The sequence below is a fragment of the Spea bombifrons genome, chromosome 3 (assembly GCF_027358695.1).
Source record: "Spea bombifrons isolate aSpeBom1 chromosome 3, aSpeBom1.2.pri, whole genome shotgun sequence".
Lineage (NCBI taxonomy): Eukaryota > Metazoa > Chordata > Amphibia > Anura > Pelobatidae > Spea > Spea bombifrons.
The window spans coordinates 46138880-46165982 of NC_071089.1; the positions used below are offsets into that span (position 1 = coordinate 46138880).

The 27103-nt window shown below is 39.9% G+C and overlaps 1 protein-coding gene across 8 annotated transcripts in view; it reads right to left on the reverse strand.

Annotated features, from left to right (window-relative positions):
* Nucleotides 1-27103, reverse strand: part of EPB41L2 (erythrocyte membrane protein band 4.1 like 2) — a 113103-nt gene that overhangs the window by 59599 nt on the left and 26401 nt on the right. For 7 of the 8 annotated variants that reach the window (XM_053459243.1, XM_053459250.1, XM_053459247.1 and 4 more), the window contains exons 2-3: nucleotides 3912-4387; nucleotides 1151-1357 (exon numbers count right to left, since the gene is read on the reverse strand). In XM_053459243.1, coding sequence (XP_053315218.1) covers nucleotides 1151-1357; nucleotides 3912-4373 — 669 coding nt within the window. In that variant the 5' untranslated portion in view covers nucleotides 4374-4387. Of the gene's footprint in view, nucleotides 1-1150; nucleotides 1358-3911; nucleotides 4388-11902; nucleotides 12040-27103 lie in introns of those variants that run through there. The other variant, XM_053459244.1, reaches the window with a different exon arrangement.

A 27103-nucleotide genomic window follows, 5' to 3' on the forward strand; every position in this document is an offset into this window, starting at 1 on the left:
GGGATATAAGGCGTATCAGGCGCAGTGGCAGATGTGGGAGGCAGATGTGGGAGGCAGCGTGGAGTGGCAGATGTGGGAGGCAGCGTGGCATATGTGGGAGGCATTGTGGGAGGCAGCATGGCGTGGCATATGTGGGGAGGGCAGGGTGGCATGTCTGGGGAGGATGGAGTGGTGTTTCAGGGGGTATAAGGCGTATCAGGCACAGTGGCATGTGGGGGGTAGAGTGGAGTGGCATATGTGGGAGGCGGCGTGGCATATGTGGGAGGCAGCGTGGAGTGGCATATGTGGGAGGCAGCGTGGAGTGGCAGATGTGGGAGGCAGCGTGGCGTGGCAGATGTGGGAGGCAGCGTGGAGTGGCATATGTGGGAGGCAGCGTGGAGTGGCATATGTGGGAGGCAGCGTGGAGTGGCATATGTGGGAGGCAGCGTGGAGTGGCAGATGTGGGAGGCAGCGTGGTGTGGTATATGTGGGAGGCAGCGTGGAGTGCTGTGGTAGGCAGCGTGGCATATGTGGGGGGGCAGCATGGCATGTCTGGGAGGCAGCGTAGCAAGCCTGGGCTCAAATGTGCATATATTGGGGGGCTGGTTGGGAAATAAAGACAAGAAATGTATTATCAAAGTTTTTTTATTCTGCTGTTTGTATTTAACATCATTTGTTTAGTAAATTATTTTAAATAAATGAAAAATTTACATTCATTTTTTTTATCCGATTAATCGAAAAAATAATCGGCCAACTAATCGATTATTAAAATAATCGTTAGTTGCAGCCCTACAAAATAGGACATTTAGAACAAAAAGGCTCTTATCAACTCATCAACTCTTATCAAACTCATCACTGGGAAAAGGGAAAAACTGTTCTGGGGCAGTTGCTGTAAGCAGGTGATGGCATGTTTCTGTGAACGGTTCTACTTTGCAGCAGAATTTCCGTTTGTGTGTGTACAAATAGCATGCACAGGTGCAGTCAGTCACACAGGAAAGTTAGTCATTATAATCTAACCCCATCAGGACTCATAATAACGAAAACAGGTCACTAAACTGTAGATGACTACGATGATTATTGCAAACTTGCATTCAATAGCACATGATGTATTCCAGGAGCAGATCAATAAACACCTTTGTTATGATGCAGACGTATTTAAATGCAAGCTTACCTCCAGATCACAGCTGTATTCAGTTCCATCTAATAAGGTCACCTTACATGGCACAGTCTTCAACTTTTTGGGGGATTTGAGAGGAATCTCTTTCTTTGGTTCTGCAGGCTTGGGAACATGTTCTTCCTTTCCAACATCACCTTCATTTTCTACTTTGTCTTCAACTACATTTTGTGTCTCTTCCTCTTTGTTTTCTTCTTTAGCAGGCTACAAAGCAAAAAAAACAAACTCTGCTTAAAATCTGTATTATATTATATACAGTACTGTGCAAAAGTTTTAAGCAGATGAGAGTAATTTAAGAATGATTTCTAAAATAGACATTTTTATAGTTTATAAGTAAATGAACACAAGAAAAATCTAAATCAAATTAATAGTTGGTGTGGCCTATGCCTTCAAAACAGCATCAATTCTAAGCATACTTGCACAAAGTCAGGGATTTTGTGTATAATTAGGTATATGATTAAACAACACATACAACAGGCAGTGGTGACCATCAATTTAATATGAAGGTTGAACACAATCATAAACAGAAACAGCTGTGTATAAGGAATAAAACTGGGTGAGGAATAGCTGAACTCACTAAAAAAGGTGAGGTTGCTGAACACATTTTAATGTCAAATTCATACACGATGGGAAGACTAAGCACAGCAACAAGACATAAGGTAAGTTATACTGCAGCAGCAAAGTCCCAAGACAGACATCTCCAGGTGGATAGGGATTTTGTCTAAGGTCTTTTAAAGAAGCACAAAAAAAGGCAATGTTGAGGAGTGTAAACGCAGTGGTCACATCCATGGAAACTTAATTCAGTAGATGAAACACACAAATCATGCTTCCTTTCCTTGGCAATTGGAAGATTTTCAGCAGTACCATCAGCATTTGCAGAAAGCAGTGGTAAACTACCATCTACCATCCGGAGAAGTCTGGTCAGATGTGCTCTTCATGGAATACTTGCTACAAAAAAAGACCATACTTCTGACATGCAAACAAGGCCAAGTGCCTCAACTATTCATGGAAAAAATACAGGAGCTGAGGTGCAGAATATGGCAACAAGTGCTCTACACTGATGTAGCAAAAGGTAGTGTATTCCCAAAGGACTGGAGAGCAGTATAAGAATGCGTTTTTGCAGGCAACAGTGAAGCATGGTGGAGGTTCCTTGCACGTTTGGGGCTGCATTTCCTCAAATGGACTTGAGGATTTGGTTAGAATTAATCAACTACCCCAAACATACAGCCAGAGTCATTAAGAACTACCTTCAATGTAAAGAAGAACAAGGAGTCCTGAAGTGATGGCATGGCCCCATACAGCCCTGATCTTAACATCATCAAGGGATTACACGAAGAGAGAGAGAGAGGGAACTGAGGTTGCCTAAATCAACAGAAGAACTGTGGTTAGTTCTATAAGATGGTTAGAACTATCTACCTGCCGAGTTCGTTAAACTGTGTGCAAGCTTACATAGAACTGATGCTGTTTTGAAGGCAAAGGATGGTAAGACAAAATTATGATTTAATTTAGATTTTTCTTCTGTTCAATCACTTAGCATTTTGTTTAGTTACAAAAAAATGAACTATTAACATGTCCATTTTTTAAAGCATTCTTAACTACAGCATTTGTTTACACCTGTTGGGAACATCAAAAGCTCTGCTCATACAAAACTCTGTTTCAGTGCTCCCCCGTATCTCAGCACTTAATACCGAACATGCAGACACTGTGAGAGATGGCTAAAACAGAGGTCTGTAGGAACAGACCAATGACCAAATGAAGTCTTTTTTTACAGCGGGAGGTGGGGCAGACGAGATGGACCGAATTGTTCTTATGCGTCTTCAAATAGTACATTTTTAGAGAAAAGGATACATTCACCTACAAACATAGGATCACAGTATCCTTAAACATAAAACTGACAGGAAAAAAAAATGCCTTAATACATCTAAAAAGATTTTTATTTGTATTATAAAAGGAATGCTTATCGTATACAGTAAATATTTTCTCAAGGAATTTTCTAGAGCCATTATGTCACAGCTGGTAACCTGTTACCTCATCTGTTTGTCTTGACAACAAATCTAGCCTAATACAATTGCCTGGTCAATAAAAACAGGAGGGTGTGTGTATTTCAAGATGTTACAAAGGAAAATATATATATAAAAAGGTACTGAACAACTGCAAAATGAATATATAGCAATAGATCAAAAACTTGTACACAACAATGAAACATACTTCATTCTCTATAGAAGGTGTACCAGTGTATATTTGAGACAGACACAATTACACAAATTAAGTGAGCTTCAAAATAAGTCTCATTTTAAGATGACATGCTTCAAAAGAAGCACTAATCTCAAAAATAAACACGTACAAAAGCCTTAATGTATGTCTCTTTACAACCTAACAATACAATGGCAGCTGCTGAGTTACCCCAGTGGTAAAATATTATATTTGTTTTATTACCACCTTTGCCAAACCTGTGTATCTGCCAAACTTACTTCAAGCCCAGCACAACCAAACTCAGGTAAGATACTTGCCAGGGGTCCTTACAAAAAGTTAGAAACCTTTTTATTACATTCTCAACATGGAAAAACTAAAATGAAGTCAGGTAGAGGGAGTTTCCAAGAACTGAATTAAGCATGCATTGACCTTTGTGATTTGCCCAGCAAATCGTTAATTCACACCATGCTCGCCACTTGTTACCCAGATTATATTTTTGGAAAAAACGGCTTTTAAACCAGTCACTTGTTACCTGTCATATAAGAATAGTATATATTAATATTACCTGTGTCTCTGCACTGCTAACAGATCGCTTCTCTTCCTTCTCTTCCAACTTTGTCTCAACAGGCTGATCTTCACCTGACTTAACACCTTCACTGTCATCTTCTTTAGCTGGCTCCACTGTTTCTTCTGCTTTGCTCTTGCCATCATCCTCTTTAGGCTCAGAAAAGCTTTGTGACTTTTGCTTCTTAAGCCACGGTGGTAAAAAACGAGAGATCCCTTTGCCTTCAGATGCTTCTCTCTCTTTCTTCTGTTTTCCAGGGCTTCTCTCTCCTACACTGGATGGGGACGAGGGTGACTTTGTTGCAGTTTCTTCAGGGTTTTTGTTTTCTGGGCTTTCATTTTTTTCTGCTGTGATTTCTTCTCCCTGTTGATCCTGCTCAATAGAGGTCCCTACTTGCTCATTTTGGACTTTAGGCTGTTCATTCTCATTTACTTCAACCTCCAGGGAAGCTTCAGTCGTCATGGTCGCAGATGATGCTAGAAATATAAGAAGATACAATGTTAATCTTAGATATATAACATCATCCCATACATTTTACCTTATTCATCTTAGCCATATCATGACTGAAAAAACACAGCAGAGGTCTATAATTGTGTAATTGTGTGTGTGAGCATGAGTAAGTGTGTGTAATTTTTGTGTTCACGCACCAGGGCCTGCGGTTTCTAGTTACGCCCCTGGATATGCTCTACATAGTAATCCTTTTAATATTGTCTTGGGATTGTAGTGGGATTGACCATCAGCTTTGGAGTTGATGGCAGCTTTTATTTGCCTGCCCAGCAGAAGAGTTGTGTGTTTAGGTGTACAGACAAGACTCCCATTAATAAAAATACATCCAATTCTGATTGGCCCATGGACCCGACAGCTAGCATGCAGGGAAAAGAAACTTGATACTTCTACCTACATGGGCTGGTATGCAAGGTCTATGTGTGTGTGTGTGTGTATGTATGTATGTATGTATGTATGTATGTATGTATGTATGTAAACATTAGTTGAGTACATTTTTTAAGGGGATGAGGGTTTTACACAAAAAAAAATATTTTTGTTACTTTTTAGATTTGGTTTTGCATATACAGCTGAATAATTATAAACTTGTTTTAATATTATAACATGTGATCGAGGGCTCCGATTGCTTAACTTGTCTTGATCTGTTCAAACTAGATTTTTTTTTTAAATAAAGGAAAAAATGAGTGTTATCATTAAGGCTTTAGTATTCTAAAGCCTCTCTCTATGGTGAAAATCTAAGCAAACACAACATCCTATCCAGGGTCACGTGACTACTGCCCAATTACAATCTTGGCAGGCTTCCTGAGTGATTAGAGCAGTCCTCATTAGTAACGGCACCCCAGGAGAGCATACCATGCATCATTGGGCATCTAGACACAGCCCGATTCAGCAATTAAAGAAAGTCATTGTCACACTTCATATGCTGGCCTTTCAGGCTGGTTAGGTTATTAGTTCAATAATTTTAATTTTTAATACTAGCTTAATCTAAAGAGAAATGACCCAACATGAACTTTTCCATTTTCAAATGTATCTTAATATACAGCAAACTAAACACTGCTTATAAATCACACACACACACATATATACCGTATTTGCTCGATTATAAGACGACTGATTATAAGACGACCCCCCAAAATCTGAATATTAACTTAGGAAAAAAAGAAAAAGCCTGAATATAAGACGACCCCAAAGGAAAAAAGTTTTACCAGTAAATGTTAATTCATGTAAACTATTTTTTTTAATAAAAGCTATGATTGAGAAAAAGATTTTTTTTGTTTTTATTTCTTGTGTTTTCCAACCTGTCCCCCAGTTACGCACATCTGCCCCCAGGCTTGCCACTCCAATATGGCACTGTGGCCCATGATATGCCTTTTAACCCCCTATGTGCCACTCTGCCTCCAGAAATGCCTTATACCCCTATATCCCATTCTGGCATTTAGGGGGTTAAAATGCATATTATGGGGCAGAGTGGCATATAGGGAGGTATAAGGCATTTCAGGAGGCAGAGTGACATTATGGGAGTTAAAAGGCATTGTATAGAGCACTCTGCCTCCAGAAATGCCTTATACCCCTATATGCCACTCTGCCATTTAGGGGGTTAAAAGGCATATTATGGGGCAGAGTGGCATATAGGGAGGTATAAGGCATTTCAGGAGGCAGAGTGCGCTATTAAATCCCCCCTTAACGCCACTCCAGAAATGCCCTATGCCCCCATTTAACACACACACACACCCTATACCCCCATTTAACTAACTAACACTCTCTCTCTCTCTCTCTCTCTCTCTCTCTCTCTCTCTCTGCGGCAACGCAGTAGGAAGCAAGGAAGCACCGGTAAGTGTGTGTATGATGGGGGGGGGGTGAGACAGGAGGATCCAGGTCCCCTGCAGCAGTGCGGGGGATCTGGATCTTAGTCTCCTAATCAGACCTCTATTTGAGGTCTGATTAGAAGACGACCCCGATTAGAAGACGAGGGGTATTTTTCAGAGCATTTGCTCTGAAAAAAACCTCGTCTTATAATCGAGCAAATACGGTATATATATATATATATATATGTGTGTGTGTGATTTATAAGCAGCGTTTAGTTTGCTGTATATTAAGATACATTTGAAATTGGAAAAAAAATTATATATATATATATTTTTTTTGTATATCCTTTTAGTTTAATACAACAAATAACATTCCATTAATATTTAATAAAGGGTCAGTCGGCTACCAATTTCAAGCTTATATAACATATAAAGTCTTACTTTGACTTAAAATGCCCAATAAGACATAAAGGTTTATACACTAAAGGGGCCACGCCGAGACATGTTAGCGACTGTTTCGTGCTCGTCTCTCTCCTACACCCGCCTCGGTGTGGCACCGAATGCAGTGGTGGGAGCAGAGGCCCTCTGTCTCACAGCTCCATCGCAGCTCTGGCGCTTGATGGCAAGTGCCGGAATTCGACAACATATCTCGGCACTCAGCATCAAGCACCAGCGCCGTGTCGAAGCAGTCAGACGCCTTGCACTTCCACCACAGGACTTCAGCAAGGTAAGTGTTTAAGAAAAGGGTAGGGATAGATAACAAGAATGGACAAATCCACTTTGTGTAATCTGGGTGCTGGGCTTGCCTTTGGGGCATGTATCTGATCCCCATAATATGATTATGTTAAAATCACCTTCCTAGTACTTCCCTACCAGTAAAACTGATGAGGGTCCTTTGTGCACAACTGCTAAGGGTACATTCATAGTAGGGGTACTAATCCGGTGCGTACAGAGGCGACTTAGCAGTCATTGTGAATGTCTGAAGGTAACCTTAAATAAATCACATTTGCCTCACGCCAAGCTAATGGAGACTTTCTTTAAAAAAAAAAAAAAAAAAAAAAAAAGGATATGGACATATATAGATAACTTTTGCTCATAGACCAGAGTCTGGCATGGCTACATAGTAATGCTTAGTGAAGCATGAAAGGTAATATTCCCCCATGATGACATTCTGAAAGGTTCACAGCAGGAACCATCTGAGATTAAAACACATGCTTCAAAGCTTGAAATTTTAATGGGAATGTCAAGGCATTTACAGATATAACTAGTTACAGATGTACCCAGTTAAAAAATTGTTTGGTCAGTTTAAAAAATTCTACCTTTTAAGACTACTTTATGCAATTATACATTAGAGCCTAGAAAAGGGACCTTTACTTGCTTGTGTAATAAAGTATTTTAGCGACCATCAACACACAGAGGCATAGCATATTTTAAAACTAAGCCACAATTATTCAAGGAAGTACTGAAGTTGAACAGATGTCTGGTTGTGAGTAGACCACACGTGCACTTTGGCTAGCAGGATGTGTTCCTCCTGCAAGCCTATGAGCTGGCTACAGGAATTATACAAATGCACAAGGGGGGGGTTTCTGTAGAATCATTCTATGCATTTGCTATAGGGAAATTATGTAAAAGGATATATAAGACTTGTCCCCCGTGCTCCAGACTCCCTAGGGTCAAGTGGGTGCAGACAGCCTCCGCTTCCACCTAGGACTTCCGCTGGGGCTTCTATAGCTGAGCACAGGAAGGTCACGTCATGCCGGTGTTCCTTCATAGAAGCCCCGGCGGAAGTGTCGAGTAGCAGCGGAGGTTGTCTGCGCGCATCGCACAGACATTCACTGGCTGCCAGAGAGGAGGATCCAGGTCTCCTGCAGCCTTGCTGGGGGATCCTCCTCTCTGACAGCTGGTGAACATCTGCGCGATGCGTGTAGACAACCTCCGCTGCTACCCGACACTTACACCGGCGCTTCTATGGTGGAACACCAGAAGGTCATGTCACGCCGGCGCTCCATCATAGAAGCCTCAGAGGAAGTACCGCCAGCAGCAGAGGCTGTCAGAGGGGAGGATCAAGGTCCGAGTCTGGATCTTAGTCTAATAGTCAGATCTCTATTTGAGGTCTGTTTATAAGAGAACCTTGAATATATAAGCGATTGCGCTAAAAAAAAACCCTGTCTTATAATCGAGCAAATACAGTATTTGCCACTCAGTGAGAGCCGAAACGTTGGACCTTCACTAAGCCAATAAACTTTATAAGAAGAAGACCCTGTGCATCAACTTTATTTGCATGCTGTATATACTTTTTGGATTTTTAGCACCCGGCATATTAAAACTGTCTCCAGTCAAGTGAGTGTGTTACATACCATATCTTTTGTTATATATATTATATATACATACATACACACACACACACACCACAAAGGAACACAGCATCCAGCCCAAGTCTGTTTCAAGCCTGTGATGCATATGGGTTGCAGATTTTGAATATTTCTGTTGTCAAATAAAAGATATATATAAATATAATGTAGAATATAAGAATGTAGAACTTGCACATACACTAATTATTTTGCCTCAACAGCCATGGTTGTATATGTTGAGCTAGACCACTATAACTTAAGATGCATTCAGCTCTTGAAGTAAACTCAATTGTCCACACCTACAATAACATGTATACAATAAATTCAGAATTGCTTATGCTATTATTATTTGTATCCTTTATGTTATCAAACTATAACTCCACTATGATGTTGTAGCACCACAAACTTGTTGAATAAAATAGCCAGGAGAATTTTATAGACAATCAATATATATATGAAAACCGCTACTAGAATTTGATATAATACTTCAGCTCAAGTTAGTGGGAAATTAAAAGTAATTAAATAGAGTAGCAAGATCCACCGAATGGTATGGGGAGAAAATAATTATATATATATACACATACATACATACATACATACACACATATACACATACTTGCATTGAGAATTAATTGCTGTACATGATTACTATTGCATCAATATTCAGGTGCACAAGACCCTGTGCTACTAACAAGATAGATGGGACCAACTACGAGAGGGAGTGTTCTATGATCCAGGAGTCTGGTAAATATGTGTTCTACAAACTAAGATGTGTTTGTGGTTCAATGTGATGTGTATTTTAGAGTGCTTTTTATTTGGCCAATAATAACGTGTGCATCAGTGTGGCTGGGTGTGGTCAGTCTGGATTTGCCTCAGTGAGACTTTGTGTACAACTGCAGTTCACACTCATCAAAAGGTCCCTTTTTGGGGAAAAGAATCCCCATTTGTAAACCCATGGAGGTACGTAAAGGAAAGTGAATCTCCAGCCCCAGTGGAAAACATTTTTAGGTAAGGTAATAAACATAAAATAAATATGTATTAAATGCATGCGCCAGTTCTCAAGTTGTGGACAACTAGAGGCTGTACAAGGTGAATCTCAACATTGGTTATTGCATAATGGTAGAATGGGTAAGCAAAGGGACACATAAGGGACATGGTCCTTGAGGTTCTTTACCTATCTAAAAGGGATTTCCCTGTACAAAATGTGACAAACAAGAACTTCTGGCACACATTAAGCTAAAGCCTGAAATGGGTAACGTGACACTACTGATACACAGAGATGAAACGTCAATCAACATCAATGGCAGCAGAAATATTTATTTAATGGCTACTGTGCACTGTCTGTAGTACTTTTTCCCATAGTCAAAATAATAACACTTCCAAAGTTAATTGAGCAAAGTTTTTTTTTCGGCTACAGCCTGGATCTGTTATTGTTATTCTTACAATGTAAGCCATAAAAAGACACATGCCAAAGTCAATCAGTTTCTCTCACTAGAACAATTCTATCAATTTTATACAATAAATGTTAAAGATCATTGTATACAAAAAAAAGAAAAAACGCTAATGAAAATTATATAGAACAGAATATACAACTACCAAATAAAAAAAAAAAACCTTAAAAGATCCAGAGAAATAATGTAAGCAAACCAAGCGTTTCCATGGAACAGTACACAGGTATACAAATAGGTTCTGTGAAAAGACATCTTCAACTACAGCATAAGTAGCTCACTGAGATAAATGGTTATCTCAAGATGCAACATACATTCTACATTCTCAATTGCAGAGGTCACACAAGCTTTGAAGATCCTGCTAGTCTTGTATAATTTTTCTTCTCACGGTCTTCATGTTTGTCTTTAGAGGGCAAGGCCTGGGAGATCACACTAGGAGGGCTTACATGAAGACCCAGGAGGCTTTGGATAAGTAAAGGGCCTCAAACAATTGACCAATGTTGAGGAAGGGGCTTTGATGCAATTCTTTTAGGAGATGCTACCAAAACAGAACATGAGAAATATTTCACAACGTCTTAGACAGGATGTGAAATCACTGGATGAAACCAGAGACACCAAGTGACGGTAGGAGAGTAAAGACCAACATAGAGCTCACAACGAAGGAAACTCAACAAAGATTACAAAAATATGGTGAACCAATACAAAATAGAATTATTAAAAGGAGAAAATGACCCAGGTTTCGTCCCAAAGGGACTGTACCACAGAATGTGAACAAAAAGGAGAGAGAATAGAAAAGTAGACCACACAAATAAAGGGTGGAAAAGTATAGATTAGGAAAAAGTAAGTAATCAATGCTTGAGTATGTGGATTGGCTAAAAACACTGCATTGCATGTTTGTAATTTTTGTTTAAACCTTGTTAGCTTGAATCGCACAAATTCTATTCAACAGAAGCTCTGTGGACATTCATTCCTTTCCATGGCCTCTGTCCTGTCAGAGAACAGCTTCTCATCTATATTAAATTATTAATAAATGTGCACCACGTGAAAAGACAGACGTACATATGAAAAGATACAAAACACGGTCAAAATATGTTTAGCGGTTTGATTTAACTCCTGCCTCACTAAATCTACCTTAGTAGTTTCAAATAAGAAAAAATAAAAACTCATTACATGAACATTTGTGGGGAAAAATTAAAAAATGCAAAGACTACTATATAGAAGGATCACCAATGATTCAATAGCTGAATTATTTTGTCAGTGAAAAGAAAAAAAAATCCTAAACAAATAAATATTCTCTGGCAGAATCACAGTAAAATAATGCAAACTCACAAAACTTCCATTCTCCTAAAACTAGGAACCGTTTTAAAACTAAACTGATCCGGCAACATTTATATAGCATAGACATAATGCATAGAAAAAAAAATATGCAAAGCCATTTAAAAGGTAAATTTTCTTAATAACCTATATTTGATTTTAAGAAGTACATAAACACCACTAAGTATATCTGATAAATAACAAAAAACAAAGGAATGCATAAAAAAATAAATTTGCTCACCCATGGGTCAAAGTGCAGATTATTGGGTGATCCAGAAAAAGCACCAATAAGCAGACACTATAGGATCTATGGCAACTTAACACACCCAATAAATAAAATTAAACAGATTCCTTTCATACATAAACATTCAGGCAATCAACGCAAAAAACTATTAAAAGCAATGTTACCAGAAGGAGAAGGTATACTGGTTAATTACACTTGACCATAGTATACAGAGCTTCCAAATAGTATTAGAATCAATTAAATGTGTGACAAGTCACATATTGGTATTTACAAGACAGCTAATTACGTATAAGAAATCGTAGAGCACACAATAAGATAATTCTACCTATTGCATTCGACAATTTGCTGGCCCACAGAAGTCAGCTTTATCCGTATTCTGTAGTTTGCAGCCTGCTGAACACTGTCACAGTAATTAGATGTCTGTGGCTAAGCAAAGCAAATCCCATAGAGGCTGAATGGGATGCTTAGTGAACAAGACAGACCCCACCCAAACACTGACAGTGCTGGAAACAGAGGAGGAGGAAGAGAACATGGAAATTCGAAAGGGCAGCTGAGAATTACTTTACACTCACAATAATTCAGGGGTGGAGGATAGAATCTTGGAGAACATTGAAATGATTCAATAGAAGAAAATCATTTTGGGGGGGGGGGGATGTCAGCTTCTAGTGGAGAAAAATATTTCCCATTAATGAGAATAAGTTTTTCAGAACAGAAATAGCAAAAGCACATTTTGGTCTGGAAGCAGCGAGAATATAATACGAGCTACTTCTGTAGCTGGACTATGGATTTGATTCTCCGGATAAAACATCAGAAAGGTTAAAAGTTACGCTAATTAAAAAAAAAACAGGTTTAAACTATACTTTGTTTTACGTCCTTAAAATCAACTGTTTTGGGCAGTGAACACTTTGGACAGTTAGAGCAGTTATGTAAAAGACTGTAAAACCACCCCATGTATGCATCTGCCAATAAAGAGTCGTCCTGTCATGTATCTTAGTAAGGCATTTTGTAAGCAAATTATGAAAATCATCTTAAGGCTTATTAATTTTTTTTCAAATAATCATTTTTCATCAGATTTCTACAATCCTCCTGTACCCCTTTTTTCCCATTCTTTATCATTCAAAACCCTTGTGGTACAAAAAGGCAAAAAGGGCGGAAACTCCATAGATTAAACCACAAGTTTGGAAGACAGTTCAGCATTTCAATTCCATGATATACACGGAGTGGACCCAGCACCGTGAGCCCAGTGAGGCTGGAATGCATATTATGCATATAATGCATAGTTAATGGGACTGGAGATTTGGGAGATATCTTGAGCAAAATATCAATGGTGTAATTATTTATTATGGAGGGCCAGCTCAGCCCTTCTTATTGGAGAAACTTTCTGTGGTTGCCCCTTTATGATCCACAGCCAAAGCAGGAGTGGCAATAACCTCAAGGCTCAAGATGCAGATGGACGCTTATATTTATAGCTACAGTTAATCCTATATTATGCTATAAATGATGCCGAAAACCATTAACGCCAATGTTCAAGGTAACAGAACGACATCGAACTATTCACAATAAACAAAACTAATCAGCTACTAACTGGTGAATGTTGCACAAAAGCCCACCTTGTTCATTTCATTATTTGACCACAAATAAATAAAAAAAATTCTTAATAGGTAGGTAAAAGAGGCATAGCCTTTGCTGAAAATGTGCAGTAAAGGCAACAAGTTGGTTGAAATCCATTATATACTATTGAACTGTTGCTAGTGAAAATGAAGTTAGAAGTAAAACTATGAACTTTGATTAGTGCTGCAAGGTAAATTGAAAGAAAGGTGTGAGGCCCTAAAAATATAACTTGATTACTCTTTCAGCAGGCCATTTTAAGAGTGGACACACTTTTATGTCTTTTTTTAACTGTCGAGCAAGAGGCTGTAATGTTTGAAAGTTTGCATATAAAATACTCAGACCAAAAAGTAATGTCAAAAGGGAGACCGCTTATTCCCAAGATAGAACAGTGAGTTTTGGGGGATGACCACTACTTAGAAGCGCTTGGTTGGCGTCATGCAACTTTCACTTTCCGATTAGTGATCAAACGGATAATTTCTCTCTCGGCAAACAGGCAGCTTCCAGAACATGGGGCGTTGAATACTTACGAATGCATATTTTACTTTCATTCTTCTTAAAGTTTTACCCGAAAAAAAATATTTTGTATGTTTTAAAATAATATACACAATAGAAATTGTATTTGTATCAATGTATGATTCGTATCAATGTATCATTTGTAGTTATCGGAGAGCAGGAAATGCATTCATCAGATTACCAAGAAACTTAAAAACAGAAATTACAAAAGGTTAATAACACCCTAAATTAACTTCTCAACATCACAAGGATCATCATTACAGTTGCCCCTTGTGACATCTGTACAAAATCATGTGAATTCATTACTTATCTAGAGATTGTGATCGAAGCAGGAAGGGTCTAATTATGACTGTATCATCAACATTTCAAAGGAGGTCATGATGCCACATCATTGTTGAGGCCATTACATTTTATAATGCACATAGAATTCATTTTCCATGGCTCAGTGCATTATACTGACCGTAATGCCCATGTACAAATACTTTTAGTACAGCTGAATGTCAAAACCCTTTCTAGAAGTAACTTCTTAGTCATGTAAAATATAACAGTACTCATGATTAATTATGTAACACAAATCAAAGGAACGTATAAAACTAGAACTGCTAAAGTTTGTTTAATAAGTTAATGTAAGTGCACAAATCCACCATCATAAAATGATGCTTAACACTGGTCAATCACAAAACATTTTATTATATAAATCGCAAAAGCAACATTGCGGAAAACACAACACGTGTGAGAGACTCAAATAGCACAAATCAAGGTTATGTATAGGGCTGAAACAACTAATCGATAAAATCGATAATAATCGATAATGAAAATCGTTGTCAACGATTTTCATTATCGATTAATCGGATCGATTTTTATCGATTATAAAAAGAGGTTTTTTTCAGAGCAAATGCTCTGAAAAACTCCTCTCCTTATATAATCCGACCTCAAACAGAGATTGGATTATAACACCGGAATCCAGATCCCCCGCTACGCTGCAGGGGACCTGGATTCCCCTCACTGTCGGCCGGTCTCTCACTTCCGTCTCTCTCCCCCTCCCATCTGCCTCCTCCCCCCTCCCATACATCACTCTGCCTCTCTACCCGGTACCGTTACTGACAGGCACTTTCCCTGCAGCTTCATAGAAGCCTCAGTGTAAGTGAAGGGCAGTAACGGAGTCTGTCTGTGTGATGCAGACCCCCACCGGCTGAATCATCCTCTCTGATAGCCGGTGAGGGTCTGCATCGTACAGACAGACTCCGTTACTGCCCTTCACTTACACTGTGGCTTCTATGAAGCTGCAGTGAAAGTGCCTTCAGTAACGGAGCCGTGTAGAGAGGCAGAGCGGTGTATGGGAGGGGGAGGAGTCTGAGGAGTGTATGGGAGCCACCCTCCAATACACCACTCTGGCTCCTCCCCCTCTCATACGTCACTCTGCCTCTCTACCCGGCTCCCTTGTGTCTTGTCAGAAACGGAGGTTCACAGGAGGCAGAGTGGAGTATGGGAGGGGGGAGGAGGCAAAGTGATGTATGGGAGGAGGCAGAGTGGAGTATGGGAGGGGGAGGAGCCAAAGTGATGTATGGGAGAGGAGAAGGCAGAGTGGTATATGGGAGGGGGAGGAGCCAAAGTGATGTATGGGAGGGGAGGAGCCAAAGTGATGTATGGGCGGGGGAGGAGGCAGAGTGATGTATGGGAGGGGGGGAGGAGGCAGAGTGATGTATGGGAGGGGGGAGGAGGCAGAGTGGAGTATGAGAGGGGGAGGAGCCAGAGTGGTGTATGGGTGAGTTATAGTGGTGTATGGGGGGTATTATGAATTTTTAGGGCATATAGGGGGTATAAGGCATATGGATATTAGGCATATCAGGGGGGCATAAACATATCTGGGGGTAAAAGGTATATCAGGGGGCTCAGTGGCATATAGGGGGTATAAGACATATCGATAGGCATATCAGGGGGGCATAAAACAGGGGGCTCAGTTGCATATCACTGGCATATAAGGAGTATAAGGCATATCAGGGGGCACAGTGGAATCTGGCATATAAGAGGTATAAGGCATATATGGGGGCAGAGTGGCAAGCTGGGGGTCAGATGTGCATAACTGGGGGCAGTTTGGTAAATAAAAAAATTTAAACAAGGCTTTTTTCTCAGTTTTTATTAAATATGAAAAATAGTTAACATATGAATTAATATTTACTAATAACTTATTAAAACCTAGTTTGAGAAACACGGTGTTTGGGTTCTTGTAGCTTTTATTATTATGTCAGTAAAATAAGAAGGTGAATAGCGAGAGGCCATTGCAATAAAGAGATGAAAGTGTAAATTGTACGTTTTTTATTGCAATTTTTCTTCAATTTAAAATAATGTATTTTTTTATCCGATTAATCGACAAAATAATCGGCCAACTAATCGATTATTAAAATAATCGTTAGTTGCAGCCCTAGTTATGTATAAAATATCATGTGGCAATTTGCAGCATCCAATAGAGAATACAGGACATTTTCATTAGTTACTATAGTGCTAACTGCTAAGATCACATTTCAAGCTTCGCATCAGAATTTACTTTTTATACAAATGTGTATAAAATGTATTTCCAATTTATTTCATTTCAATTAGGTCCAATTCCAGTGTCTAATGTTCATCACACAGCAAAGAGCAAAGTAAGTACCGGTACCATGTTCCCAATATTATGATATAAAACCAACACAGGCTGTGAGTAGACTCCGTGAAAGGGAGTCTACTCACTAAAGAGATAGTGGTCAGGGAGTTTGCAGGACAGTTGCGTATGAGCTGCTATCCGTCACTATACATTTTGAAGGTCCATGTATAGTGAGCTGTAGGAAGAACTTGTTTGGCCCAGTTTTACATCAGGGACATTTCTCCAAAGTCTCCTCACCCACTTAATTATGCACTATCCAGGGCCATTTAAATCCTTTGCCAAGGATGGCCCTTTAAAAATGAATAGTGAAGCGAGAGAGTTACAACCAAAACTCCCCCTGGTGAATAGACTCCAAAGCCTTCTGATTTATCCACAATGTTTTCCTAATTTCCAGGAAACATTGGCATTATTCACTAAAAAGTTAATATACAGGTGGATTGAGTGGAAATAAATCATCCACCTCCCAAACAACAGGGCCAACTCCATAGGTCGCCAGAGGACTGCATACCGTAATAGAACCCTTCCAGCCCAAAATTCCAGAGGATAATTGTGTAGTTCAAGTGTCACTAAACCTACAAACTATATGAGGAGGCCAAAGCAATTACTGGATGTAGACTGATTCTATTACCTACACAACTCATTGTTTCTGCAATGATAAGATCAATTTAACCCTAGATCTGAAGCAAAAACAACCATACTCATCAGCTAAGGTACAGCAAGCGCATAAAATTGAGTAAATCTTGATACTATTTAAAATACCATCCCACAGAGAAACCTGAATTATTTTTAGTAACCAAGTACAAAAATAAAGTTTAGTTAACACAGCAAGAGACAAACAGTAGTCCAGGTTGTACTGATGTGTTGAATTTACACCTTTCCCGTTAAAGTTACAAAAAAAATTGTAATTACCGGTAATACACATACTGTCAAAATTCCAGTAATTTAACAGTTCTGAAGTATTCCATTATTAAAAAAATGTTTGGGTGCATCTTAAAGAGGTTCATTTTTGATTCACAACCTAAACCAGCAAAGTCAGGAACAAATGTGTAGACTATTCACGGGTAGCTCTGTACAATTGTGTAACTAGAACTCTCAGTAGCCTATAGGCGTCAAGCACGCAGCTGTCTGATCACATGCTATATTGTTACATCAGCCTTGATGGAGGGTAGGGTCACTAGGCAGTGGCCCACTGGGCATTTGATTGGCATGCTGTATGGCCAGTTTGGGCCTGATGCTTGGCCAATGTCTAAACCATTTCACAATGCAGAAGGTCCACTTTTTGGCTGCTATGCAGAGACAAAGTGGCAATAAATCCTGGTAGGTAATCCCATCAGAAGGAGGGATTAAAACATCATATTTGATAGTTCTTTATTAAAACACACAGAATGAAGGGAGAGTTGGGAAAAGTTTGCGGGAGAGTTGTAACTGCAACTCTCTTGCTTCACTATTTATGAACTGACTTTGTATAATTCATTATTCAATGGATGAGGAGACCAAAAACTAATCTCAGTGAAATACCTATGCATTACACATTAGGCAACCAAGTTCGTTCTGCAGCAGAAGTACACTGCGGTTGGACTTTCATAATACAAGTCAAGTATTCAAAACACCAACTCCTCTGTCAACCCTCCTTTAGTGACCATGTGTTACCAAGGATATATTACAATAAACAACCATATTAAACATTGGTAAATCATAGCATTAAATAATTTAATAAAAATCTTACTCAAAATGTGAACATATTTTAGAATGGGCACCAAGAAAGAGCACAATTATTTTTGTGTAAAGCAAATACCACAATAGGTATCCATGGTCATTTAACGTAAGCCAGCCTTCAATTCCTAGAGACAAGGCAGTGTTACTCAATCTCTAAGGGAAGTGAGTCCATGTTGATTAAACCCAGGAGAATTTTTTTTTTTTTTTTTTATAGGAGCATACTATGATTTTTTAAATGTTATTTGAGGATACTGACCTTAATTTGGTAAGGTGCTATGAATAGCAACATTGACAGACTTTGTACGAAGCAATTAATACCTTTGATGGCTCAGAGCGTACAACATGCCACAGAAGAGAACACAACATTCATATCTGCAAGAGATTGGTTTTCATATGAACCAAATATACTGCAGTTTTTAATGTTATAATCTAAATCCATGCAATCCATAAAGCAAGACTATTATTATTTGTATATATCATTTATGTAGCACAATAACAAGCAGGAGCCTATCTTAATATCCTCAGCTGGATGCAATCATCTGGTGGAAATCAATCTGAATATGCACTGGGCCTCACCATCAGATGATATTTTTGATAATGCCAATGATGGGTGTCTTACTTTAGAATCATCGTAGGCACAATGGGACTTATTTATAAAGAGCATCTGTTGTGAAAAGTTTTAAAAGCTGTTTTATCACTGTCAACCAATGCAGTGAAGTGCTGATTGGACCATTCCATGAGTTACTAGGTAATAGTCCACGAGCAGGGCCCTCGTGACCTACCATTCTTGCCAGGGATTGTGTATGAAAAGTATAGGACTAGTTGGCAAGCTCAGTCTCCTCAACTTCTGCTGTGTCCTTGTGTATTTTTGTAACTGGCTCATCTTTAAATTGTACAGCACTGCGTAATATGTTGGCACTTAATAAAGAATAATAATTTTCCAGGCTTTTGCACTATTCAATAACATATTTCCATAAAATCTTTATAAAATATCCCACAGTAGATCACATCTCGTTAACCATCACACATTACAGAATCTTAATTATTTTTCTATCAAAAGTATGGGGTTTTTTTTTTTACCCCCACCTCTGCATTCACATGCTAAACCTCATCTTGGTACACACCGAGTTACTGAAAGAATGAGGCCTGTGATCATCATCTAATTAATTGCCATCAATCACCACTGTTTATTGTCAAAGCACAATTCCCCATTTTATCTTATCATTGGCGCAACCAACCATATTCAGTTCATGAACAGTGCAGTCACATGGCCAGGCCACTGGAGACTTCAATAACAAGCACAGAAAGGCATTAGTGGGCCATCTCATCTGCTAACTGCCAATGACAGTGTCAGGCCCCATTCAGGCTGCTTCTCTCTAGTTTCCCCTGTCCCGCTACAGTTCCCCCTTTGCTGTAATCCAGTCCCGGATTTCCGTGTGCTCTGCCGTTTACTTCTGATACTTTGTTTCAGTCCTGCTCTTAGCTTCAGCTTCTGTTTCCTTTATAAGGTGTGCTCCACCCGTTTGTTATGTTTGTCTCAGTCAGCAGTCTAAAAGGTATGTCTTTATGAATTAGTAATTCAGTAGTCAGGGTTTAGTGCTAGGACCCACCAAATATTAGAGTACTTTGGCGTAGCTGGGGGCTAAGCAAACTATGGCCATAAGATGCGACTAAATCGACAATTGTTATCATATAGTCCTAGGCTAGTCCTGTATTTATTTGCACCTTTGCCCTCTTTTCCCTGAATCATCTGAGGATCTCGGTTCCTCTCTCCTCTCCCCATGTCACAGTTTAAGATATCCTATCCTTGCTTAAAGGAGAAGCGTTTGAGGATCTCGGCTCCTCACTCCATCCGCTGTGTTCCTTGCCTTGTCCCCTGTCCTTTTTTGTGTCCTGCACCATATATGTCTTGTCTGGCTATGTTTCTTACTTGGTCTCCCTGTTCCTTGCTCTGCCCCCCTTGCTTGCTATGTTTCTGCTGTTACTCTGCTTTGCTTCCCTACTCCCAGCCTGCAGCATCCTGCACATTCGTCTCTAGAGCCATGTCTCATGCCTGCTCCAGGTTGCATGCAGGACAACATCTGCTGCTATGTCAGGGCCCTGGTATGTGGCCGCACAACCCTAGGTGCTCAACAGCCTGGAGAGAGCAGTCGCCCTGAACCAGACCCCGTCCAACTCAGTTACCGCGCAATAACTCCTGAATTCCATCATTGGGCGCTCCGGGTCATTACAGTCGTCTGTATGGACCAAGTCCCCTGACAGACAGCTTTTTATCTTAAAATCGTTATCTTGTCCACCTGTCTTTAATCAAATCCAACAGTCAATCTACTAAAGCTTAAACTACTGGAAAAAAAGCCGGTTCGGTGCAGTTTGTCGTGTATGGGGCTGCGTAGCCGCAGACCATTAAGGGTGCCCATGCTGACCCCTGTCCACAATAGGCACATGAGCATAAGAACTCCACCACAGAGCAATTGAAAAAGGTGGCCTGGTCTGATAAATCATGTTTTCTTTTACATCACGTGGCTGGCCGGCTGCATGTGTGTCATTACCTGGAGAACACATGGCACCAGGATGCATCTATAGAGGCCCCACCTCGCAACTTGCTGGACTTAAAAGATCTGCTGCCAACATCTTGGTGCCAGATACCACTGGACACCTTCAGAGGGCTAGAGGACAGGTCAGGGCTGTTTTGGCAGCAAAAGGGGACCTACACAATTTAAGGCAGGTGATCATAATGTTATGGCTGATCGGTGTATATGTAATTTCATAAAAGGTTACTTAATCTCAGTCACTAATCATAAAAAGGTCCTAGCCTCAGTAAATGCATTTAAAGAACAGATGTGGCTGGATACCTGCTTTGCCAAGTATCCCTCCCATCTCACAGGAACAGGCCTTTTTAGTATACTTTATGTTCTGTTCCAGAAGAGAGTTCAAGTGTATGATACAAAAAAAAAATAAAAAAAATAATGAAATTGTAAGTGGAATTTCCACTCCTGGCGGCTGATTTTTCAAAATATGTTTATAGATTGGAATTCTCCAAGAAGGAGTAGAAAGTCCAGTTTATTTGACCCTACATCATACTTGGTGCACTAAAGGGGATCACAAACACCTTTACTCACATACATGTATATATAAAATTAACAAATCTTTCTTCATATCTGCAATTAAAGGGAAAATAATAGTGCTTACTTTAAGTGGTCAGTAAAGCCAATTGGAAATGCTTGTTCTCCAGTGATTCTACCTCACTGGCATTCCAACCAACAGTGCCAGCGTGAGCATGACCCACTGAGGCTGAACTTCTTTTATCAACTTAATCACTGGCGATCATAAACTATATAAATTAGGAGTAACTCCAATGATCCTTGGGAAGCCAAAGATCTATGCCCATCTTAAATTGTACTTCTTTGTTCTTACTTTCAGGTTCTCATTATAGATGGTATGTGGTTTAAACATGTATAAAAATAGCCTTTGTAAAAGTGATATATTTATTTAAATAGGAAATATATATACATTATGCTGATTATTATGAGAAAAACTTAACTCTGTAAGTAAACAATGGAGTATAAGAATGTGAAAGTGAACTTAACTTTGATTTTAGTTGATATAATCTCATTGGGACCAGCACACACACACCCCAATTGTACAGCGCTACATAAAATATGAAATAAAAATATCACACAAACTGGTCATTATAAGTTACTAAAAATAGCACAACTCTTTGCACAAAAAAAACAAAAATAAATATTGGAATATACAAAAATGAAAGCGTTTGCTATAGTGATATAAAGAAGTACCTTGTTTAAGACCCTTTCTAGAATGCATGTTAAAATATGCATGTCTGGCAATGTTCCAGCTTCTACAACAACAACCTTATATTATTTTCAAGAACTGTGTTTGCTGTGATATCGGCTGCACCCTGAACTAATTCTAACAGATGTGGACAATATAGTCTTCGGACCCTGGACCTTTTGCACAACAAAAAAGACGCACAGAAAGGTCAGCAAAACAAAAGAATTCTTCATTCTTGGCTACACATTTTGGAAGGAATGTCAACAAAGCCACAGAGTTATGAACAATATTGGGTGTCTCAGGAATCAGGACTATTTTTTCAATTATATTTACTGGACTGCAATCCTTTATACCAGGGGTGTCCAAGATTTTTCTGCAGTGGGCCACTTCATCAGAAATATATATGTGCGTGGGCCACACTTATTTTTCACTGAAAGAAAATATGGCCTTTAATAAGATATGCAGACTGAAATAAAGTAAATGACACAAAACCTTTACTTTTCCTCTCACTGATTTCGGGGCCTAGAAAGTTTTGTCCTCTGAAGTAACTACAAATTCAGGATTCTGGATAAGTAAAAATTTAAAAGTTCAATTTATTCTATAGTTCTATTTATGCACCGAAATGGAAATTCTGGACCGAAACCAAAAATTCAGGATTCACTCAAAAAGAAAAATGACCCCCCCACTGTTAATAACCACACTTTTAATAAAAGTAAGTAACAAACCAAAAATGTACAAAAAAAATCAACAATATATATAATATATATATAATATATAACAGCAATCTCAGGCATACCCAGATTCCAGCATGTACTGGTTGCCTGGGCATGATAGGAGTGTGATTACAAAAAAACTACAAAATTTGATGGATCTATTTCTAAGAATAAGGGATCAAAAACTGTAGTTAAATATCCCATGTTCACCTGCCATTTTATTACCACGTAAGAACCGCCGTAACATTTTTAAAGATTCTGTTTATGTCCATAAACCGTTCCAACCATCTTATTTAATATGTTTATATTGGGAAAACAAAGCTGCATAATTGAGCTACATACTATTTTTGAAGGGGTACCCTTACATTTTCCTGTGGAGCGTTTGGCAAATGTATTTGCCCCTCCTCCCAGCTTAAATGCCCTTAAGAGATGTATTTAAACAAATGTATCTCCCTGCATGTGATATACACACCACTAGTCAGATCCAGCACTGGCTCTAATGAACACTATGTGCAGGGGTCTGGTAAGACCCCAGTATGCATGTCTAAAGTCTTCCCATAAATTTACTTTACTTTTACTGACTGACCGCTTAAGCAGCCAATCGGTGGCAAAGAACAAATCATGAAGGAATATATACAATATATACATATACGTGCCTGGCACATCATGGGGTTATACAAGCTTAGAAAGCAATCAACAATCTTTACACGTGACGTGTAATGAGAGAGAGTGAGAGATTCCTGTAGGAATGGGAATCTGAGAAAAACTATTTGTATTTCCTTTGAACACCTTTTTGACATAGGAATTCAACATGCGAAGATTCCTGCAGATTATTTCACTTTGTTTTTTGTGTTTTATCCTTGTTTATTTTCATAGTGTTTTGTATGTATTTTTCTATGTCCCCTGTAATCACTACTTTTGTACTTTATGGTGGGCTAAAGGTGATGGAAAACCCCATCTACTTAAAATTAAGGAGATAGCAGAAGCATTATCAAGCACTAATCCGCATCCACCTTTTTGTTCCCCTCAGAAATCTTGGGGTGCAGCCGCAACCACAAGGGATTCTTGGTAGGCGTATGCAAACAAGGTCAACAATGATCAACTTTCGCCTCTATATCCACTTTATACATGGATCCCCTGAGAGCAAATGTCCGCTGTACCACAGCCTTTAGAGCTACGTAAAGAGGTACAGTAGCCAGATCACCACTCATGGACAGCTGTTTCGTCCTTAATGGGACTCGTCAGCTTGAAGTTGTAATAATGGCTTAAAACGTGAGGCTTGGAAAAGCTCAAAGAAAGTTATATGTCTTTGCGCTCCAATTCTGAACTCATATATCTTTTGTGTCTAGTCTGAGTTATCATGATTTTCTAAATTGGATTTTACCAAATTAATTTTACTTTTGCCTTAATTGAGTTTTTCTATAGTTTGAGTAGTTCAGGGGTGTGAAGATACCCTTTGCACCCACCTTCAATCGTTGGCTAGACCTAGCTCCATATTTTCCTGGAAAGTGTGGACATTTTATACATGTGTTTGCCCCTTTTGCTCATCAATTCTTTCCACAGGTGTACTGCCACCACACCGTCCTTATCCTTATTCCCAATTCCCTGTAACTCCTGCTCCACCTGCTGGCGTCAGGAATTGCGAGGCACCGCAACTTATAACTGACCAGAGGGCAGCAGGATTCTCTTGGAGCTCTAGACCAGACCATGAATCCACCACGGTCCACTAAAACTTCTAGCTGTTGTCTTTCTGCATGGCACAAACTCTGGGCCATGCAGTAAGAGTGCCAAGTGAGCCTGGGCGTGCAGGTTTTTATCATTTACTCTTTCAGTCCCGTGTCCCTGTAACGTCATAGTGAGAGCCAGCAAGGCAGGGAGTGATTCCTGCTCCTGTTACTGTGTGTGTAGGGGCCTCCATGACAACATACCGTATTTGCTCGATTATAAGACGACCCTGATTATAAGACGACCCCCCAAAATCTGAATATTAACTTAGAAAAAAAAGAAAAAGCCTGAATATAAGACGACCCCAAAGGAAAAAAGTTTTACCAGTAAATGTTAATTCATGTAAACTATTTTTTTTAATAAAAGCTATGATTGAGAAAAATATTTTTTTTGTTTTTATTTCTTGTATTTTCCAACCTGTCCCCCAGTTACGCACATCTGCCCCCAGGCTTGCCACTCCAATATGGCACTGTGGCCCATGATATGCCTTTTAACCCTCTATATGCCACTGTGCCCCATGGTATGCCTTTTGACCCCCTATGTGCCACTCTGCCTCCAGAAATGCCTTATACCCCTATATCCCATTCTGGCATTTAGGGGGTTAAAATGCATATTATGGGGCAGAGTGGCATATAGGGAGGTATAAGGCATTTCAGGAGGCAGAGTGGCATTAAAGGAGTTAAAAGGCATTGTATAGAGCACTCTGCCTCCAGAAATGCCTTATACCCCTATATGCCACTCTGCCATTTAGGGGGTTAAAAGGCATATTATGGGGCAGAGTGGCATATAGGGAGGTATAAGGCATTTCAGGAGGCAGAGTGCTCTATTAAATGCCCCCTTAACGCCACTCCAGAAATGCCCTATGCCACCATTTAACACACACACACACCCTATACCCCCATTTAACTAACTAACACACACACACACACACACTCTCTCTCTCCCCCCCTCTCTCCCCTCTCTTACCGGTGCTTCCAGCCGGGGCAGCGGGTTGACGTCGCCTTCTGCTGCAGCCGGAAGGAGGTGTGGCTAGCAGCGGGGGTTTGTATGCGTCCGTCGCGTATACTTTCCCCGGCTGTCAGAGATCAGAGTTCCCCGCACCGGTGCGGCACCGGTGCGGGGAACTCTGATCTCTGACAGTCGGGGAAGGTGGGATCACAGGTGGGATCACAGGAGGATCCAGGTCCCCTGCAGCGGTGCGGGGGATCTGGATCTTAGTCTCCTAATCAGACCTCTATTTGAGGTCTGATTAGAAGACGACCCCGATTAGAAGACGAGGGGTATTTTTCAGAGCATTTGCTCTGAAAAAAACCTCGTCTTATAATCGAGCAAATACGGTATATATTATCACACCACTACTCCTAAATTGCCTAACATTTTAATAGTTAAAACAAACTGTTAGAGAACGAACAAAGGGGAAGTTAACAGAGTTTGCGAAACATATGCCTTTTGAATGTTTGATAATCCACAGAGGGAGAATGGAAATTGGCACCAAAGCCACCAACAATAGCAATTAAAATGTGCACACATGAATGATCCTGAAAAAGGGAAAAATGGAAATTTTTTACTCACCGTAAATTCCTTTTTCCTTAATACAGTGGCAGTACGACTGGGTAGTGTTCTCTCCTGTGGACAAGATGCTTAAAAGAATAGAAAGGGTTAAGTCACGGAGAACTCCTCCTACTTACCCATAAAACCCGGCTTCCCCTGAACAGCCCCAGTAAGTAACAAGAACACAAAACGGTCTGCAAAAATAATATATCAGGAATAAAGGGAGGGAAATCCGTACTGCCACTGTATTAAGGAAAAAGGAATTTACGGTGAGTAAAAAATTTCCATTTTTCCTGTCATACAGTGGCAGTACGACTGGGATGTAACAAGATCCCGTAAAAGGGGAGGGCAATAAATTCCTCAGGAAACAACAGCTTGGAGCACCTTATGCCCAAAATCCGCTGCTGAGGATGAGAAGGCGTCTAGCCGGTAGCGAGGAACGAATGCATTGAAAGACGACCACGTAGCTGCTCTGCAAATATCCTCTGTGAAGCGGAAGCCTTCTAAGCCCAAAAGGCAGACACGGCCCTGGTTGAGTGGGCCGTGATCGGAGATAACAAAGCTAGGTCAGAGACATGGTAGCCCATGTGAATAGTTTCCGTGATCCATCTTGACAAGGAAGCCTTAGTGGCAGCCTTACCCGCCGAACGACCATACCAAGAAACGAAAAGCTGGCCGGTGGAACGGATGGAGGAAGTCCTAGCAATATATAACTCTAGAGCTTTCCAACATCCAACATATGCCACTTAGCTTCATCCGTAGAGGAAGGAGACAGACAAAATGATGGAAGCACCAAGGGCTGATTAATAAGGGACTTTGACAAAACCTTCGGAAGAAAGGAGGGCTGTAGGTGGAGAACAACTTATCCTGATGGAAGATGGTAAACTTGTACGAGGATGAAAGGGCTTTGATTTCACCTACACGTTTGGCTGACGTAATCGCCACAAAGAACACAGTCTTTAAAGAGAGGAGTTTCAACGACACTTGTTCCATAGTTTCAAACGGAGCAGAGCAAAGGGCGTTAAGAACTACGGTAAGATCCCAGGAGGGTAAGTGAGTCCTTCTCTGAGGACGTTGAATCGTAATGGCCTTAAAAAACCATCTAACCAGTACATGAGAAGCCAGGTCTTCAAGAAAAAAATGATAGATAGAGCCGATACCTGACCATTTAGAGTCAAGACACTAAGGCCTGTAGAAAAAACACCTTTTAAAAACATCAAAAATGGAGCTGATGGAAGGAGGAAAAACCGAAACATCCCTAGCAGGA